A 22,240-nucleotide genomic window follows, 5' to 3' on the forward strand; every position below is an offset into this window, starting at 1 on the left:
ATAAAATCTTACATGTGATCTTAAGAATAGGCAGTCTTAGCTCTAAAGCAGCACAGCACTCACTTATAAAACTGATGGAGAGAATTGATTAGTCTTGTTGCTGTTTGAAAAGATATCGGCTCAGCGATAAGGATTTATCTGAAACTTTTAGTTTTGGCTCCAGGTGAATTGAAATAACAAGAAAGGACTGAATTTCTCCCATTCAAACTTGTGTATACCAACATAGCATTACTTCTACCCGAGATTACTGAAAGGAAAGAGACAGAATAGAAGCCTGTTGGGGACTGAAAACCTGGCAAATAAACTGAAAAAGAACTCTCTCTTGGCACTGTGAGAAGTTTTGGAGTCAAATGCAGACCCAACTCTCTAACAAAAAGCGCTTCAATAGAAACCGCTCTGGAACTTGGCATTTTGAAGATGAAAGAGAAGAACAACAGATGAGTCTGAAGCTTTAAGAAGCGAAGACAAATTTACTGGAGCAAATTACTGTGTTACACCTTGTGTGAAACTCAAGTAGATTAGTGTTTAGCACAAAGGTGCTAACAATACGCAGCTGGCTGTTTTACAGGTTTTAATTAAGTATTATTTAAGTACTAGTACCACTTTTTCTGTATCAAAATAGTGATAAATTGTAAGGGTTTTTTTTCATCTAAATACATTGTAAATATAGCTGTTTCTTAGAGCCCTGTGGAGCCGCCTGACTCTCCCAACAGCTGTTAGCCACTCTCACTACCTAAAACCCTCCTGTACTGCTCTATTAGAGGTATTAGAAGAGATGATTTTGTGTGATCCTTTTTCACTACGTTTAGGCAAAACCACTCCTTATTTGGTTGGTTGGCTTTACCATTGAGGGTAGCAGAACGTTTCAAATGCATAATCTCAGCAGTGGTACCATATCTCCTATTCCTAGATTAGAAAATCACGAATGCTGTTATAGGTTACAATTCCAAAGAGACAACCTTCTCTCTGGTTTTGTGGATGAAGTCTCCTGAAGCAGCATGTATGTGAAAACATAGGATCTTGTATTTAATAGCTCACATTTACTTTGGAGGACCCATAACTTGCATGCTTAATTAATCGCTGCAATGGGGGAAGTACACCTGCACCAAAGCCCATCTGTACTTGCCACCTGAGTCACAGACAAATTAACCAAACAAACTGCTCACAACAAATTTGGACTCACATACTTGACTCCTTTCTTTCAAAGTGCACAGAGAGATTCACAAAATTCTCATCTAAGTCAGGTGTTTTAGCAGAATGATTTTTAAAAAAACCATTTTAAACCAGACAAAGCGGATTTCTTCACAAGATGCAAGAAAGGACTGCAACTTAAAGATACAGTTTACAGAAAATAAGCAATTTTGACACTAAATTACTGCTTCAACATATACCGTAATTCAGATAACGTCTGTGCGTGGACAGCACATCTGTAAGGGCCAGCTTCTTCCTTCATAAATACAAATCAGAAACTAATGGGAACTAGCAACAAAGAAAAGAGGTCTGTAAATCTTACATCAACAAACAATTTACATCATCTGAGTAATTTCACCTCTATTTCACAAAATAAATTTGAAGTACTACATATGCTTAATACTCCTAAATGTAGCATGTATTTACCTCCACTGATAAAACAGGAACTATGCCTCTGGATTAATCTAAGCTTTTTATTATTCCAAAAGAGTAACTAGCATAATTTAACTACATTTCTCAAGTATTTGTCATTAGGCTGAATAACTGCTACAAATTTGTGGGTCTTCCAGAATATTACAGAAGGAGCACAGAGGGAAGCACATGCTTGAAAGACATTTCAGTATTCCTGGAAACACCATTCATAGTTTAAAAAGGAACTGTATTCCACAGCATGACAGCATAATGACACAATGTAGGACCTGTGGACAACAACATCATGTTGTCTATATTTCATCACTACACATGTTACATTGCCAGGAATACTGAGTTTCAGTCTGCTCCACTGGGCAAAAGCGGAAGGGTGACAGCACTATTGACCAAAACCTCGTGGTAAATCGTAACTAGAACATAACCCTTTGGGGAGTGGAGGTGGGTATGCTCCTTGATGGATTAGCTTTTTTAATCCTGCAAAATCTTGTCAAGTCTCTTTCAACCTCCCAACTGCAAATTACAGGTTGCTACATCCTTATGCGTGAGGATTATCTTTCTCAATGAATGTTTTACTTTCAGTGCCAGTAACAATAATAGCACGCAACATCTGCAACAGCAATCAAATGTTTATACTCTGCACTCCTGAAATAGTAACTATGATGTTTTGTACTTAGTATAAAAGTCAGTAACAAGATCTTTGCTTAAAAAACATCAGCTAAAGGCATTATCTATAACAGTATTCTTGCTAGAAGCAAAAAAATGTACATTCAGTGTGCTCGTATTTCATCGTGCTTAGCTGTGGTGCAATGTCAGTGAAAGATGTTGGAAATATTTTTTAGTCCAGTCAGCCCAACAAGGTGGTGAAATATAAGATACTGATTTTCTGACTAGGTATTCCCTGTCTCTCAGTTTTGAAAGAAAGAAAGCAGTATAAACAGGAAATCACAAATATTTCCACACTATGGAGAAGCTCATGAGCAACGTCTGCTCGAGAAGCAGGTTGAGAGAAGCAAACCTCATGCATATACCTAGAAGCCACAGGCAAAAAACTTTCTCATGCTGGATATAGCTGAATGCAATGCATAAACCCATGGAATTACAAGCACTAATAATAAGCTTCATGGTTAAGCTTAAGAATGGTGTTGAAGTTGTGCTTTAATACTGCTGCATACAAAGAATACATCAGAAATGAGTTGTCTGCCATCTTATTTCTAAGGTATGGTCTACAAATACCATTTATCTGGCTCTTACAGTTCAGTTTTTGAAGGTTATGAAGTACTGAAATAGATCTAGGAGACTGGTACTTCAGACTTCAAGGACTCTCACTGTTACTGAATCCCATCCATCCTGGTTATTAAAATCCCTCAGAAATATTAAAAGATGGGTTCTACTTGCTAAATTGTACGTTCACCAGCTGTATGGGTACAAAACCCCACACTGCAGTTCTAACAGCAGAGGCTATGCACTCTTTAGTACTGCCTTATATTTCTATGAGATATTTACTGTTCTGACCTCCCGGAAGCTAGGTCCAGCAGTAATATATAGTACAACAGGTTGACCACCACATAGCACAACCACACACTGCAGAGAGGCCGACCCTTTCAGTTCTCCACAGTACTGTCATCGGGGCAACTGCTGTCTGCAGTATCTGGAGTTGAGAGAGACCTAGAAATGCCCATTCCGGACAGGAACAAGACAGTTATATGTACCTAACCTACGGTTTCCTACTTTGAGAGTCAGACACTTCAAACTCCCACCAAGCTGGAACTGATAATGCAGATCTCCAGCTTATGAAGAGAAGGCTGATACAAGAACACTGCCACTGCCTCCAGTAGCCCTAGGGACACCCAAAGCATTCCCTTAAAAGCCTGAAGGATTGTTATGATGAGATGCTAACTGTGACTAAGACTTGAGTTATGTACCTTTCAGAGTACTGCAGACAGTGGTTGCTTTCACAGCTGCACGTTTGCATACATTGCATAAGAACATGCAAAATTTACCTGGTTCTCCAAAGTGCTTGGTACAATCAGCAAGCACTAAGAGAACACCCTTGTCGTGTATAATTGGGTGGATGTTTTGATACTTTGTGATGCACTGATTTGGTAAACTGTAAAATCTCAGAGCATTCTTCAAATGATGAGAACAGACCAAGAGGAAATGAAAAATATTTCACACATTCAGAATCACAGAATTAGTTTTGTTTTAGTTGGAAGGGATCTTTAAGGATCCCTGCAATGAACAGACATGCACATCTTGATCAGGCTGCTGAGAGCCCCTCCGGCCTGACCTTGAGTTTCTCCATGGATGGGGCACTGCCTTTCTGTGCAAACTGTGCCAGTGCCCTTTCATCCTCAGTGAAAAATACTTCTTATGTCCAACTGATATCTCCCCTCTTTCAATTTGAACCCGTTTCCTCTTGTCCTACCATAGTAGATCCTGATAAAGGGGAAAGACTTGCCCATCCTTCTTGCAGACCTCCTTTACATACTGGGAAAGCTGCTCTCAAATCTCCCCAGAGCATTCTGTTCTCCAGTATGAAGAAACACCAGCTCACTCTCTCAGCCTGTCCTATGGATGCACTCCAACAGGTCTATGTCTCTCCTGCTCTGAGGACTTCCCATCCAGATGCAGTATTCCAGGTGAGGTCTCTGAACAGAACAGAGGGGCAGAATCACCTCCCTGACCTGCTGGCCACACCTCTGTTGATGCAGCCCAGGGTATAGTTGGCTTTCTGGGCTGTGAGGGTATACTGCTGGCTTATGTCCCGCAGACATCCACCCGTATACGCGACTACCTCTCGACTCAATCCTTTTGTCTCACAACTTGTACTGACAGTGGGAGTTGCCATGACCCAGATACATTTTTTTTTGAATCTGTGATATTTACAGATATTAGTCTACTTCAGCACATATAATTTGACAGAATGAGAAATGCAGTGAGAGCATAAACCTGGCAAAATGTGAAGATCTGCCACACAGCTGCAGACAGAGAACATATTTCCAACCCACAGTTAAACATTAGTCATAACCAAGGTCCATGCGAAACCCAGGGAGGCAGAGTGGGAAGAGAATGCAGGCACTCTGCTGGAAACACAGCAGAAAAAATCTTGGAAATCTTGACAGAGATACCAGAGACAATAGCACTACAGCATTCAAATTCAAATGCGGGTCAAAGAGAAAAAGAAAGTTTGTGAATACATAATGAAAGTAAAGGTGATTAATGGCAACTAAACTATATTCTCCCTCATGCCTGTTAATTACAATACCTACGCCAAGTACTATAATAAAAATTCCATTTTAATGGCATTATTAATTAAGTTGTTTTCTTCTATCCTGGCAGTAATTGAGCTTTATGAACAGCAGAATATTGTTAACTTGTCACTGCAATCAAAAAGAAGTATTATATTGTTCTTTGCTGATAAGGCAAAATAGGTTCCTTTTGATTACAGGTATATTTAGTCCTTCTTTAGTAAGAAAAACCCACTCCTAAGTCCATTAGTCTTATGACGGGTGGTTCTGCCCTACTAGGGCATCTGTCACTGAGCCCCACAGGGAAGTTATCTCTCTGGTCCTCTGCAATCTGTGAGTAGATGTGAAAGCCAGTAGCTGTCACACTACATCCTCAATAGTGTGAACAGGGCCACAGACAAACTCCAAAACAACACTAGAAAGATGGAAAGTTAACTTCAGTGTGCAGAAGCCAAACATTTTCTAACTTTTCAAGATCACTTTAAACCCACCTGCAAGAAAGTTAATCAGCCATTACATCTAATTTTCACACCCTACATCCTTCTGCGACAGGGTCCTCTAACAACAAACCTTGGTAACCTTCTTTCCTGTCTATCCATCTCCCATACCTACAAAAGCCTCTTCAGTTGCTCTGTTCTTATTCTCAAGAAATTCCTCGCATACCCTGAAGATAATTGTCCATGCACATTAATTATTAGAATTCATTAGCAAATAAATTTGCAATTTACTTAAAATATCTTCAGATATTGGATCAGTAACAATGTTCAGATTGGGTAAAAAAAACCCTGAATGCACAATATAATAACAGAGGAATAAACACAATGGATAGATCTTTATATAAACATGGAAGATACGTATTATCTGTGATTATCTAACATGGCTTTCAAGTCTGGTATCTCTTCTATGTTCATATTACATTTCCAGTTTGGATTACATCTATGTGGTCAACCCTGAGTCACAGAAGAAAGTGACATTCCTACTGACTCTCAAAGAATGAAATACAAACTACAATATGTATTTTCCCAGACATTTCACTTAAGTTTAAAAGTTAGCTTTCTTGTTAGCTTTCCTGTCTGAAAAGGATTTACTTAACTGCTCACAAGAAGCAGTGGAGATGAAAATATTCCTATGGTCTTTTTAATTTAATAAAGTTCCCCCCCCCCCCCTCCACCTTCCCCAAAGAGATTTCTTTATTTTACTACTGATAATTATTTACTTTATCATGTGGAGCAACAGGCTGGTGTAAATTCTTCTCCTAACCACCGGCTGCAGAGCTAAAGCTAGAACAATAATTAGTTCTGAGCTATACAGAGGCTAAAACCACTCATAAAATGCAAACAGACTTCAAATTGTGACACACTGTTCTTGAGAAGTCAGGACAGAAGAAAAGGACTAAACAGATCAAATCTCATAATGTATTTAAAGACTATTTTATGTTAATAAAAAACTATTTAGTAGATGTAGAAGAACACTCATCATGACGGACACGTGATCTATCAGGGCACAACTCTCAAGCCCAGTTGAGTAGTCCTAATTCCAGCACTGACTGAGGAAAACCTGTTTGATGCCACACAAGTGAAAAGAGCCCTTGGATCAGTTTCTTATATGAACTCTGACAATGTCATTAGCAATGAAGAATCAGGTGCCAAAACAATTTTTGTGCCAGAAAAAGGGCATTTGATATCCCCAAATTCTCATTAATTTGATGCAGCATGAATCTCTGCTACAAAAGAAATGATTACTACTGTACCAGCCATTACTGTAGCTAGTCAGTCTGTGTTATGCAACACCACACTGAAAACAACTCCTTCTGACTGATGCATATATTTAAAACAAAACAGTTGATTCTTCAGTTACAAGAAAAATCAAAGAACAATCAGCTCCTCACATTAACAACACCAAAAGTAAATAGAGTAGATACTCAAATATGTAACTGGTAGGATGGTGGTTATATGCAAAACTTTGATTTGATGTCCATTTTTTGCCTAGGTGTTGCCCTACCAAACTGTCATGCATTCACTGCAAATGATGGATGCCAAATGAGGCAGTAAGTCTTGGGGAGAAAAAAGACAACGTTCTGTTTTGTCTTGCACACTGTAAAGCTGGACTCTATTTCTGGCACTCACACAGACTGCTCGTACAAAGTTGGGTAAAACTCTTCATGTGTATATAAAAAGAGATCAAACAATGGCAACATCATATTTCTTATTCTTTCATGGCTTAAATTTAATACTTTTCCTCCTAGTCTTCCAAAAAGTGAAAAATAAAATAGTATTTTTCAAAGTTTTTTGAAAATGTTCATGTTGGAAATAAAATTGCTATTTTCTTGGTTGCAAATCTTATTACGTACAGCAGTTAACCAAATGAGCTGCTTAAAGAAATGCCAATGTAATCTCAATCCCTAAGCTAAGAAGTTTATATTCTTTCTTTTCCTTTTTAGCATGCTGTTTCAGGGAGTTGTTCTTCATATCCTTTACTCTAAAGTAGAGCTGCTTGTTTAAGTCTACTCTTCCATATGTGCTGCACTCTGCTTTGGTTCAGCACCTCATGCATGCTCCTGTTGATTAAATAATTGTTTCTCCATAATTAAATATCAGATAAACCCGTTAACCAAAAGGTCAGCACTTTCCACAACTCATTTTTATTTTCTCTAAAGATGAGCAGGCCTCATGGACAGGAATAGTAAGCTTCAACATTCTCTGTGCTTCAAAAACAGTTGAGAGAGACCACCAAGGCTTGAAAATCAAGAGTATGTGGGAAGGCTGGAAGTGATACTTTCCTTACTTTAGACTGATATAATGTTTTTCAACTCCTTGTGACCCCAACGACTGTATTAAGCGGCCTTACAGTGTAGCACTTGCTCTAGTCCCTCCCCATGTTGCTATCTGCTGCTCTCACCTTCTCTTTGTAGACTTCGTAAACATAGGAGTCTTTCCTGTCACAGTGATGGAAGAAGTGCAAGACAGACCAGACTCAGTGTAGTTCCTCTCCTCTGGCAGGGCTAACTGACTGACGGAGCAGTTCTGCAAAGGCAGACATGAAGTCTAGCAAACTGTCTCTTATGCCGTATGTCGTCTGAGCAAAGGGGATCGAAAGTCATTTTCTCTATCCCATACCTCTGTAGCTAAAACAAGCCTGGGTAAGACATGATCATCCTTCACCCCAAGAAGGGTCTGCTATGCTGGTCACCAGGTGAGTGATCCAGTTAGTCCTTCAACCTACAGCTGTCACAGTCACACAGTGGACACAAGCCATACCACGTTCCTTACCAATCTATACCAGCATAGTTTACAGCAGTGGCTGAAGCACTTTTGTGCTTGTGGCAGTGCCTCTCTGTGATGTTAAAAACACATCTCAAACACCTTCACAGATGTGACTTCCCACCTCAGCTGCTGTAGGCCTCAGCAAAAAAGCTGGATCACTGCATTTGGGGCACACTGCAGTGCTGGAGGTTTCACAGTACCACAGCCCTTCCTGAGATTGTATTTTATTATCAATTACCTGCTCACCCATTTCTCTTTCATATCTACCCAGCACAACAGTTAACCAAGATGAAGGACTATTTTGACCTTACATAAATGATTTTTACCGATTCATACTTAGATGGCCTACTAAATGGACAGTATTTCTGATACACCTGCAGAGATGGTAAAACCACATTTATGAACGAATGCAATCCATTCATGGTTTTATGGACCCAGTGTGATCTCTAGAGAGCATCACTGAGTGCTGGATTTTACATTTAGATTGCTGAGCTAGCTGGAATATGTGCAATATCACCAGTAGGCAGAGAGCTCCCTATTGACTATGGGCAAAGGAAGGCCCTCGTGCATTGTTTATTTCAGCAAGCATGTGAGCTGGCAAGAGCCCATGAAATGTTGTACAGCTGCTTTTTGGGTTTTTTTTTGTTAGTTTTTTTTTTTTTTCCCCAGAGTATGTGAATAAATGATGTGTGGAGCTGAAAGCACTCACTCACTGGAAAGCCCAATTCTTTCCCCAAACACAGGAATAAAGGCACAATTGATGTGCTTATGTTTATATGATTTAAAAAAAAAATTAGTATAAAATATTTATATATACATACACGTATATATACACACATGCTTAATATGCCTGTGGGAGAAATAATCCAGTTCAGCTATTTTCTTGCACCTGTCAGATTCATAAGTAATCTTGCTTTCTGGGACTAGCTGACAATCAGATCTTCAATATTTCACTATCTCTATGGCCGTTTTCCTTATTTCTTGATAGTTATACTTCAATACAGTGTTTTCTTTTTTACACTTTTTTTTTTTTTTTTTGGCAGCAGATATTTGATTATAATGACTTAAGAGGCAGCATTATGAAAGCTGAGCACAATTAATGTGCTTTATAAATGGGAATATTTCAATCTCACTTTAGAAAAAGATGCACTGTTAAAGCTTAACTCCATTCCGCACCTTCATACTCCTGCATATGTTCACATAAGAAATAATCCAAATCATGACAAGTATTGGGCAGTAGTGTCAAGCCCTACGTTTGTATACACGCGTTTTTTAACTTTCATGTTCACAGTTGAAGTGGAAAGGGTGTTCCAGGCGCTTTGCTTTCCTATAGCAGAGAGGAATTTCTCCAGCTACTCAGCAACCCAGTTTTTTGTATTGTTCTCAGAAGCTTCAGCCCAGAAAGAACTACTTCAAAGGCTTTATACAGCTTATGCTCTGCCTTGGATTGAAATGTAGAAAGCCTGTTTCAACAAAGGAAATGAAGATTTAAGGATCAGAGGGCCTTCTAGGCTTTGTTATTAATTTACCCAGATCTTAAAATGAAGGAGAGAAGGAGAGATTGACTCTTCCCCTTTCTATTTTCTTTCCTTGACTTCCTAAGACTCTGAATTTGAGTGCAAGCAATGCCTTACAAAAATCAGACCCTCATGCTTTTATTAACATAACAGTGCTGACTAAAACTTCTAATTAAAAAAATCAGTTAAAAAAAGTCTTTGGAAACCAATCAAGGACTCAGAGGTAACAGAATATGTGATCTGAACAAAGTGATGGAAGAAGGTTCATGCACACTAAAAGCCTGTTCTGCTCCCACACAGAAATCAATGTTTTTCTCACAGTTAAGCAATTAAACTGCCTAAAACTCAAATGACATGTTTATAGCAAGGATTTATGAAATTAAATAAAGTAATGAAGAAATAAATCATATAGAATACAAACTAGGAAAGAGTACTTAAAAAACTGAAAATAATAATAATAAAAAAACAAATACCCTATAGAGGATGAAGAAGTCTCCTCTGCATGTTGTCCTTTAGGACAACTATTTTCCCTACCTCATAATCAAAGTTTATACCACGCTTTTGCTCCAGCTCTACACACAAACATATATGTATATAGTAAGCGATAATCGTAACTCCTAAATGCTTCATTGCTTATATACAATGCAAAATAAGAAAAGAGTTCCACAGGCATGTGGTAAGTTGTGTTTTGTGAAAACTTCACAGCCTTCATTTTATAGATACATTCGTGAGGACTAGACACCACATAGCTTAATTGCAATTCAAATACTTCTTTGAAGTTAGTTCCACTGCTGTTGTGCCACAGAATGCTTTCAAAGTATTCAGATTTTCTATTATTTCAAAAGAATCAGGAGTTTTTGTTAAGTCATTGTCGCAGTTTTTGCTGTTACTAAAAGCTTTGCTATACATGAAGGTTAATATGGGACAGTCCATCTGACATCCCTATTTATGATGACAGTTATAAAATAAAGGAACTCACCTATGAAGTAGGACAGCAGTATTGCCAGCAGCACTGAGACCCCTACAGCACAGAGAGCAGTACATTTCCAGCTACAGTACTTCGAAGACTTCTTGAATTTAAAAGCACTTCTGGACAGAGTGTTCCTAGGTAGTGGCCGAGTAGGAGGGGAATAAACAGAGCCGGATGCCATTGTGTACCCTGGTGTTGCAGTACTGAACAGCGGTGTTGTCCCTGTTCCTGTTTTGAATAGGAAATGCCTGTGGAAGGAAAGAGTGTATGGTAAAGTACAGAAGTAAACTGAATTGGAACACAGGCAGTCATACTGTTTTTTCTTAACATTGGGTATTTTTCAATTGTCTAAGAGCATCCAGTCTGCAGAAGATCACAGCAGCAAACCTGGTCACAGATTTTGCACTTTAAAAAGGCATTTTCCCTTGAAGAGCAGACTGAAAAAAGCCCCCAAAACATTAGCGATACACTGTTACACAGAAAGGAATCAGATCTACAAAAAAAAAAAAAAAAAAAAAAAAAAAAAAAAAAAAGACAAACACCAAAAACCCTCTGGTGGAGAAGAGGTATCTCGGAGTTTACCCAACAAGTAAGGACACACTTTCTGCTGCTGTTTATTTTTGTTGGCTTCAACTACAGACTACAGGGAACTCCATTAAGAAGTCAATATTATGCAGTCTGACTGTAGCCCGCACCGCTCATCACATTCTCCTGGGTCAAATACAAGGAAAACAGCAATCTCTCACATAAAGTTCTGACAATTTTGCCCAAAATTAGTCAGTAAAAATATGTTCTTTGTGTTCTAACTACATAGCTCACTAATTTCTATCTCCTCACACATAATCTTCCACTATCAAGATGTGATTTATGGACATAGCAGCCAGTTACAGTCTGGCAAGTAATCTAAAGACATGTATTCAGTGGGAGCCCAGAGTGAACCTCAGCCAAAATTAGAAATGAGAGGCAAAGCCAAATTTAAGACACAATTTGAGTTAAAAAAAAACTTGATTGAAATTAATTTTTCTCAAGGAAATATTACTCCTTGCATTTACCTACATTATTTTAGTTCACACCAGCATAATTACTTCAGAAAAGCCTTTAAAAGGAAGCACAGCATACAGGCATATATTATTTGGAGTTCTTCTCAAGGCACATGTGCACACCTCCATAAACAACAACACAAGTCAAAAGTCTTGGCACCAGGTTTTTCTCCACTGATTTGTTACGTTGGCAACTCTGCTGTGTAAGGCTTGGCCTTCAGCAATGAGGCTTTGCAAAGTGAATACGTTGTAAGTAAAAATTGTAAGGGAGTCCGCTGAGGAGAATTTCAAACTTACCAGGTGCAAAAGCAGCTAAACAAAACTTCAAAGGAGTTTGCATTCTTGATTAGGTGAGAGACCCTCATGAATTGCAGACATGCAGGTTCTCCTGAAGCCAAGTAAGGGCGCGTCTGTGTCGTTTTTATCTACTGCATGCCTTATACATAGTACAGGTCAGAAGTTCTAGCACAATGTGAGCTGACTTTGGAGGAAAAGGGCCTCTAGCTATATCCCCAGACATCAGGCTCATCAGGACTGCTTCTCTGCTGACAGCACTTTCAACCTCCAGGGCCCATGCCTGGATCCTTGGATAGCAACATACCAACCTATACTGGTACAACGGCTTCATCAGAAATGCACTGTGGAGACACTGAAAATTAATTCGCCCCAGTGCAGCATGAGAGAAATAACAGCAGCAGATAAACAGTTTGTTACGAATTTGATGAATTCGAACATCACGGCACAAGCCCCCACCTTGAAAAGATTTCCATCACAAATAATGCCATGAAATATTCTATACGCAGGTTACTTCACTTGGAACAACATGAAACTTGCTGGCAGAAGCAAGAGATGGATATATATTAGATCTACTGATGCACAACAGTACATGAAAGTTTTACTGAGCTTCTGAGCAAAGAGGATTACTAATGATTTCAAAAGACAATGCACTTGTGGTTTAAACCTTCTCTAAGACAGTGCTTCATTACAAGTTGTGACATTTTCTAAGCAGCAAACACAAAAACCAACAACGCCTAGCCTGATGTAGAAGGTACTTTACCTCAGAACCATTAGTTTGATTTTACAGACTCACAGAAGCATGCAGATTCATTAAGTCCTGATAAAGTGTCTTATTCACTTGACCTTTACTGCTCTTTCATTTCAGGCTATGCATGGTAAAAGGTATCTCCAGGTACGTCTGCATAGATCCCAGGATAAGAACTAACAAAAAGAAAGCTGTTTCCTCCTCACTATATAATGAATACTGCTTTGGGGGACAGAATTATATAAATAAAATGGGAACTCTCATTATATGAACACTTGCACAGACATTTATCCAGTCCTAGTGTTAATCCAACAAAACTATCAGTGTATGATTTTTATTATTATTATTTTTTTTGTTTTTCCTCTGAGAAAGTGAGAACTGAGATGCTGGTATAGCATAACTTAGCAGAGACTGTAATCCACATTCTCAAAGCCTTCAAGGAGTTAATCCCATAGATAAATCTGGAAGATGGCCACATATCTGCAGTGGTGTGAGCTGTCACAGCTCTGACAGTCCACCTCAGGCATCAAGGCAATGAAAGAAAATTGTAACTTTTATATGTGAATTCAGCAGTGTGCAGTCTTAGGCAGCACGCAGCATGACTCCTCACTTCAAGCTATTACTCCTTTCCTTTGAATCACATTAATACAATGGCAGAGTGGTTGTACTGGCTGGCTGGAGGCTGCTGAGGGAAAAATCCAGAGACAGCAAAAGACTGACAAATAATAAGAAAAAAATTGAAAAAAAAAACCAAAAAACCAACACAACTGACATCTTCCTCTGGGTAAAGAAAATTTGTTTGGATTTCTCTATTTCTAATAAGTGAGGTTACTAACAAAGTGGTCAGAGACCCTCCTTCTAAATTAGTTCAGAGTGAGCAGTATTTAAAGTGCAATGCTATCGGGCTTGCACATCTTGCCTGCCTCTCTGAGCCACGATCCTGTGCGACAGACATGCAGAAGGATGCAGTACCTGACAACAAATCCAGGCTGTTTCCAGATAATGCTGAAATTCTTCACGCTCTTGAAATATAATCTATCTGCAAACGATTTTAATTATCTATATATCCATTTATCTTGTCTTTTCAAACCATGGTACTCAAGTAGCTACTTTTTAAAGCCTAAACTGTTTGCACTACTTGACCAGGCACTGACTTACCACCAATTACATTACATTTAATCTCATAGGAGGCTTAAAGCATCTATAAAAGCATATCCTTCCATTCAAAATTGATCATTTAACAAGCACTTGCTAGATCTTCCATAAGCAGCACTTAAAATATTTTATTAAAGCTTTAGAGTACAAAATTCCACTGAATCCTGCAAATATTTTACAAGACCAGGTAGTTCTACTGTTATTAAATAACTCAATTCACTTTTTGAAGCAAATTGTCTTCTACTTCCATGCTTATTCAACATATATTTCCAACTACTAATTCAATATGCGCTTCTATTTAAAAGTGCAGCTAATCTTAACATTTTAAAGAGAAAAAATGTAGTATCTAGAAGTTATGAATTACAACTTTGCGGTAAAATACAAGGTTATGCCATAAACTAATCCTTGCTTGCAAAGACAGCTGGGAAATCACCTGGTTTCACAATGGGCAGACATCGCGCTCAACTTCCCTCTCTTGAGTGACAGAAATACAGTACCAAAACTCAGAAATGTGAAGACTGGATCTTCTGAATAAAAATAAAATCATTGTGCTTTTAATTTAACTCAATACCAGGGACTGGTACATACAATTTTTTTTCCTCTCCTCAAGCTGGGGGTAGAATTCACACCAAATAAGATTTTCTCTCTGCTGTCACTTCCTCTGTGGAAGATAAAATTGAAGTAACCTCTACTAAATTCAGAAAATATGAAAGCAGGATGGGAAGAAAGCAATAAAAAACCCAGGAGTTGGGCAAAAAGATTACATTAAAACTGTGGCCTCTGAGAAATGGAGATGGATTACAAAACTATTCAAGGACAGTGAGGCACAGACCCTAAACCCAAATACTTCTGACATAAGGTAGCACAGTGTCCAGCAATGGAAATACCATTTAGAATAACTTTTCATCCCAGTTCAGAATAAAACAGATACACCATATTAATGAATGCAATGTTATATAAACACATCTGGAAGACTCTAAATTCCAGAACAGAAGAAATGCAGACATTAAACAAAAAAGTATCTGTGATAATAAGAACTATTCTGTATTACCTTTAAATATGTTGCTCACAACCTTTATAAAATTATTGAACATTTTTAACATTCATAACATAACATCTACATTAGATACATGAGGTTCTTTTAGCTCATACTGAGATTGTGTCAACTTACAAAAGGTTCATGGTGGTTTGCAGCTACAATTTCTCTGGTATTGGACATCATATACAGAATACTTTGCAGATATTTGGAAGATATGAAAAAAAATCATGTTATCCTTTCCAACACTTTTCTAAGCACTGTTTTAGCTTTGTATTAGCATATGTTATATAGCACAACTGCACCAAGAAGAGCGCAGAATCTCACAGAAAGTCAATCACAACATATTAAATTTGAACTAAACAAGGAAATGTGAAGAAGGTCCAGTGGAAGTCTTCTGAACTCCTCTAGGTATGCCAGAACATGCATCACGTTTTATTACCATGACACAGATATGTTCTTGCAGCACTGTTATTTAGATTATGACAGTGACCAGGAACTGCTGTCGAAGGTTAAAGGTCAATACTGCTAGGCTTTATGAACTCACAGAATCAAAACACTCCTCACCTTAAGGGATAAAGTATCTTCAATTCAGAATGAAACCATATTTAGAATACACGTCCTTAAAAAACCTAAATCCTTCGCTCCTGTATACTTGAACCCTGTGAACTGTTATGTACTATTAACACTTAAATAATCTGGAAATAAAAAAAAATTAATGTTTGGTCATGCTTTTGAATAGAAACACTCTATCGTGACCAGACACAGACTGAGACTTTATTGCACTGCTATCTTCTATACTGGCCTAATTACTGTCCTAACATTCTCATGATGGCCTTAACTCCGTGTGGCTCTTCTGATCATTATAGACCGCTGTAGGAAGACCACTGAGGAAGGAAAACACTAACACTCACTAGATTGCACTGCCAAAGTCATTCTCCTTTCTCAGAAATTCTCCCTTTCATGGGAATTTGAAGTGGTCTCTGGCTGAAAAGTAATGTATAGGGAAAATTCCCACAAGCACAGGTGGTAACACAAGCTTGTTAGTTTGCTCCAAAAAATTGTATAGAAGAAAGATATCCTACCTGATGGACAGCAGTTATGTATTTAGTAGTAACCAAATAAGCAGAAAGAATCCTTAATACAGCAGGGTAGATCACCAGGGACAACATCCTGTCTAGAAGAGGCCAACATAAACTGCAGAACGAAAGTCTTCAAAACAACTTATTCAGTAGTAGTTCACTGTCTCTAAATTGTCCAAAATCCTGTCTTCTACTGAAGTATTATGGTATTGTGCTTTGCAGGTAAAACATGCATTGTGTCAAAATGTGTTTTCTTCCATCAGTTTCAATTTAAAGTCAACCGATTGTCCCTTGTTCTTTTATAACAAGTTACTGCATTTTATTTGACTCTTCCAGTCAGGGAAGAAGTCATTCTGTCCTCTGTAATCACAATTTAACAGCTTAGAGAAATGAGCACACTGATTTTTACACTGTGCAGTACAGGTTGATCTACCCTCAAACACTAACTTGAATCTGCCATTAGTTCCTTCTATTAAAAAATATCTATCCAACTCTAAAGAGTGTTGAATTTGTGGACTGTACTATATTAAGAAATAAATTTGTAAGCACGCTGTGGTAAATGTTGTTATGTGTTCCTCTGAGGACCTCAATCTGTTATACCGGATTCGCTCTGAGGCATGATGCAGTGTATCTGCACTTTAGATACCTAAAAGTGGGAACACATCAATCATATTCTGATATCCTCAAGTGGTGGAAAAAACTTCTGTTGAAAATACTTCAACAGAACGCAAACTGAGAGTAATGTACATTTCAGGGAACTTAGTTTTGGTGATATACATCTCAGGACCAATACTACAGGAGACATGACTTTATTGCTCAGAAAGGGACAGCAATCCCAATGGCTTGATTTTTATGTTTCATATAGTGGTATTACTGAATTTCATATATGGTATTACTGAATGTATTAGAATAAAGACTGTAATTAACCTATTTTGAATTGGATACAGCTGTGATGATTGCTAACCTGAAATAAAACTAGAATAGCAGGTTTTGTCTAAAAACAGTTTCAATTCATAATTCACCTATCAACAATCAGTAATTCTACTTTTTTAAAGTGTAGAAGCCCCTTATATAAAACTTTGGCAGCACCAGTGTAAGCTATCAAGACATAAGGGAACCAATAGCATATCTTGTTATATTTCTAGTGGTTCCAAAGGGTGCATAGAAGACACAGCAGAGAGTCCTGAGGTGTGGAAGCTCTCGTTCTCTATCTTGAATGCTTCCTTTCTGACACAAGCAGAGATAGCATACATCTATCTCTGGGAAGATGTAGTGTTCTATTTGCCACTTTCATTCAAAGAAATTAATGAATCTTAAGGAACTAACTCCAAGAGAGTATTGGCTATGTCTGGCTGCAGATATCTTAGCTTGCTCCAACTTCTCTCATGTAAGTTTTTGTGTTTATCTCTCCCTGACACTCCTTAAGCCAAACCAGCTCATTTCCTCGCTCCCAGGAATGGACTACTACACTCTTTCTTTGTTTACAAAAACCCTACCAGATACATTAGCTGTCAGAACATACAGAAAACAATTAACCAGAGGAAAAAAAAAAAAAACAGGAGTCTGAGATCACAATCAATCATTTGCACTGCATCTACTGGCTGGTGCGTTCTCTGTCTTGACAGACCCTACTCATGCTGGATGGATCTGGATTCTCTGAGTGAGACCATGACCCTCACCTCCTGTTTGACATTAGAGAGCTCAGCCTGGTTCACTAATGGATAGATCACATCAATAAATCTGATTCCTTGCACTGAGCTGGAGAAGCAGATGGAACGAGAAGATTAATCTCTGCCGACTGACGTTACAGGGAAGATGTAAAAGAGATAACAGAAATTACTGGCTAGGTCTCATATGAACTCTGGTTCACTGATGCATGAGATCAGCATTCCCAGTAGGCTTCAAAAGGAATTGGATTTTTGTTTCTCTGTGAGCACTTTATGCCTGTCTTCATCTTCTGTTAACATTCGTCTGAGATGAAACCTTGTAGTTGGTGGTGTTTGCCTTTAGCACCACTTTATGACTGACGTCCACAGAACCATATGGCTGCATTTAATGTAAATCCAAGCCTGCACAGAAACTATATATTATATGCTGTGAATTTGTCTTAGTTTGTTTTCCCTGCAGAACTGCAATAAAAAATTGTATAGGAAAAAAGAAAAGTGAATTTCTGTTTCTCAGAGCCAATATTAATGCTTCCATAATCCCAGAAAAAGCTCCAAGATCACATCAGATCAAATGATGATCAAAGTTTGGGAGAAAGAGAGGAAAACTATTATCCATATGCATAAACAGAGGAAACATCTGTGGGAACTGGAGATAAGCCTCTTCTAACAGCTTATTCAAATGTTTCAGAGAAACATTTTATATATGGTAACACCTGCTTGAATTTGGCTGGGTTTACACTGAGGACACGCTTTCTTTACAAACTTAAGTCTGGAAGCCAAGAAAGAAAAGAAACAAAAAACTAGTAGGGCTGAGGGTTTCTTCCTTAGTCTTTGTGTGTTCTTCCACATTTGTCCCCCTGGTTACTGCTCCACTGCTGGCTGCTGCTAAAGGAAGACTGGAGAAGTCAGGCATGGCAACCTGCATCAGAATCTTCCAGCAGCAACCCAGACCCAAGTACACGTCAATTGACTCTGACAGCCGCTGGGACATGGTGAAGCACAGGCCAAAACTTCCTGTCTTTAGGAGTGCAGGATACCATCCTTTTGCAGAGTATCCACCTTCTCAGTGGCATAAATAAGAATACAATGCTATTGTAATGCACATGGCACTTGTAAACATCCTAGTAATAATTCTTCCAAATTCAGATATACATACATACTCACACACACATACACACACATCTAGGATCAAAAGAATCAGAATAATCAGTCTGTGTTGAGTCTGGTCTTTTGTGCTCCTCTCTGCTAAGCTGCTCTCTGTAAAGATATAAGGAAGGGAAACAAAACAACACTAAGCTGCACCTTGTGTGCAGAAGTGAGCAGGGGAGTCAGATGCAAAGATGCTGTGTGGGCAAACAGAGAAAGCTGGCAGTTTCAGTTACTCGTATTCTTCACTGCAGTAGAGTCCCATTACTTGCCTCTTATACAGAAGAGTGAAAAACTAGATTCATATATCGCTCAAATAATATAAATTAACTCAGTTCTCCTTATAAGCCTCTTCTGGGTTTCTTAAAAGTCAGGCTCCCCCCCCTGCTGCCATCTCTATGCCCTGGTTTCAGCCCAGACACTACTGATGACAGGTCATAGCTGTTGCCATGATGGCATGGAGTGGGGTGCAGCCACAGGAAGAGCTGGGCTGGGCCAAGCCATGGGTGGGACATGCCTGTTTTACTCCAATTTTTAGCTCCTCAGAGGGGAGGATAAAGGAAAGAATTTGATTTATACACTGAGGACTGGAAGTGCTCAAGTGAGCATAAGGATTTATATTACAGTTCCTCATCTTGTTCTCTGCTCTTCTGGAATCATACTCCAACTGAAACAGAGAGAGACACACACACACACACAGGTCTCTGAGATGAAGTATTGCAATCTTGACCACTTCCTCTCTTGAAACACTGAATAAATAAAGCTTTTGGGGTGGGGAGAAGGAATTATACCTCTGGCTGAAAGGATTTAATTCTGCCTCAAGCTGCAAGCAGGCTGAAGGTTCCATCATTATAGATATTTGGACCTCAGCTCCTTTTTGGGTGTCCATAGATGCAGCTCCCTTGCAATTCAGAGCCTGGGATAATCTGTGGTGAACTCTGTGCTGCCATTACTGCTCTATCAGCTGTCATTCATACACCCAGATTCATGTCACTGCAGTGACAGCATTGTTATAACCTCAGAGGTAAAGCCACTGTCACCAACCTGGCAACTCCACGCATACATGTGATGCACTTATCACTTCTATTTTTTAGGCCCTTATCACTCCTAGGTGGGAACTTGTATACTACATTTACACATTCTCTTATATGCAAAATAATAATATCTGCAAAAAGATGTGAGAGATCAGAATTCAGAGATAGAACAAGGCAGAGAATCACACCTTGTGCTCAGACAGGATGACTTTTCCTTTTAATAATGTCCATTTTTGCCAATGCCTTTTTTTGAGTTGGACTTCTCACTGCTCAACCAACATTAACTGAGACTAGAACTAATTCATCTTACTCATCTGTACAGCTACATCCAGTCCTTTTGTGCCCAGACACATCAAGATCTCTCCCCCTACTCTGCACTCCTGACTTCTTTCCTTCTTGAATCTAGTTCAACACAGCCTTGTAACAATCTGGCCACTTTTTTTTTTTTTTTTGTAACTGAACTCCCTGAATATGTCTGCCAGCACATGTAAAATATCCACAGTCTTTCCAATCCCTGGAAATAAGGCTCTCAAGTACAACAGGTTTTCAGACCCTATCCTTGTAACAGAGATTAAACTTTCAGCATATGAAGCAATTCTATACATAGCTGTTAATATAAAGGACTTATTTAGATTGTGTAAGAGATCTAAATACAGTCATTCGCTGATAGAGCATCTTTTCCTCCTCCCAGATTCTAACAGGATACCTCAGTAACTCAGAGAGATGTTAAGTAAAAGAAAAGCAGGCTCTTTACTTCAAACTAAGCTAATCTGTTAAGATGCATACAAACATATTTACACATTAGGAAAAAGAGTGGCCATGAAAAGGAAAGCCAACAATACATACTATTAAAATAACTTAAGATTTCTAGCTGACTTCTGATAATTAATGCATAGTGCACAAATATGAATATCTCAAAGCTATAAACAACTATTCCTAAGATCTAGGCACATGAATCACCAGAACTTCTAAAATGTTTTTCCTATTATAATTATTAACACTAAAATTCTCAAATTCATTAGATGAACATTCTCTCAGTAAGTCACACAAACTAAGAAATACTATACCATAATGTAACACACACACGACATGAAAGCACAGAAACAAATATATAATGATTCTAGCTGTGACACAGTATGTTGGCAAGATTGATAAACTGAATCTTCGTGCTGAAAGCATGCTGCAGTTTCAAATCTATTATGCGTTGGAAAGGATGTGTTATTATCTCTGGACAACTTTCACGCCATGAAATGATCCCTACTAGCATAATTTTCAGAGTGAAGGGATTGCAAACAAGATAAATTTCATTGTCCTGCTACCTGAACTAGCATCAACCAACAAGAATTTCATGTAATATAGTCCCCACTTGCCAAAATACCTGCATTTGGTGGTCCCATTGCAAACATATAAAGCATAAGCCAGGCATGTTTCCATTAACTTTGCTTCAGCAATTACACATCCAAATCAGCATTCTATGGTACTGATCTACAGGGAACAGTAATATTTGGCTTTTTTTTTTTTTTTTTAACTACAGTACGCTTAATACTTTTAGTTAACAAAAAATAAGTCTTCCTGCAAGTATCTGCACTATCGTTAAGTTTGCTGAAAATTATTAATCAATAGAATTTAAACACATGGCTTGCTTACTGCAGCCCATTTCAATTTGTATCTAAGGGAAATTTTAAGAGTTTTTTTGGAACGCGAAGCAGATCAGTGTACGGTGTCAATAGATTTTACAGATTAATTAATTATTAGCAAGCCAATGCAGAAATCCTCAGTTCAATCAAGTAGTATCTCACCTTTTATTATATTTTAAGATTTAAAACTAGCAAAACAGACTTTGGACAAAGTCCTAATTTTTATCCTACCATTGGGAGCAAAAAAAATATTAAAAAGCAAATATATGATTAAAAATTATTTCCCAAAACTGAACACACTGTGATGATTAGCAGGCTGGAATTTACTATAAATTACAATGCTTTGTCAGGACTTGATTTTTTATGGATCAGAAACCGTGTATACTGATTTGGTAGAAGACAAGTGAATTGCAGTTTGAATAGAGGACAGATATTAATGAAAAAATAAGTAAACACAGAACAGTTATATAATAGAAATTTGTTTTAAATGAAATAAAATGTTAAGTTGCAGGGATTTCTCTATTTTTTTTCGTTTTACATCTACCACTAGCAGTACCTTCCTACATATCTATATCTATTAATCAGCAGTTCAAATTTCAAACCAAATGCTCAAAGTGTTTTAGATGAAATGCACAGTTCAATTTAAAAAACAACCCTTCAGTTGGTCATTGCCTGTGCTACAATAACACGTCACAATATTTCTAACGTAAATATTTCCTAAATAGGAAGTTGTTACAAACTAAGGATCAGATCAGGCAAATGGAATAGCATGCAAATAGTTCA

General features: G+C 38.1%; 1 protein-coding gene across 34 annotated transcripts in view; it reads right to left on the minus strand.

Annotated features, from left to right (window-relative positions):
- Window positions 1-22,240, minus strand: part of TENM3 (teneurin transmembrane protein 3) — a 770,347-nt gene that overhangs the window by 109,454 nt on the left and 638,653 nt on the right. For all 34 annotated transcript variants that reach the window (XM_085545060.1, XM_085545048.1, XM_085545077.1 and 31 more), the window contains one exon: window positions 10,628-10,866. In XM_085545060.1, the coding sequence (XP_085401186.1) occupies window positions 10,628-10,866 (239 nt within the window). The remainder of the gene's footprint in view (window positions 1-10,627; window positions 10,867-22,240) is intronic.

Source organism: Coturnix japonica, chromosome 4 (assembly GCF_054131305.1).
Source record: "Coturnix japonica strain WE chromosome 4, WE-NBRP24, whole genome shotgun sequence".
Taxonomy (NCBI): Eukaryota; Metazoa; Chordata; class Aves; order Galliformes; family Phasianidae; genus Coturnix; species Coturnix japonica.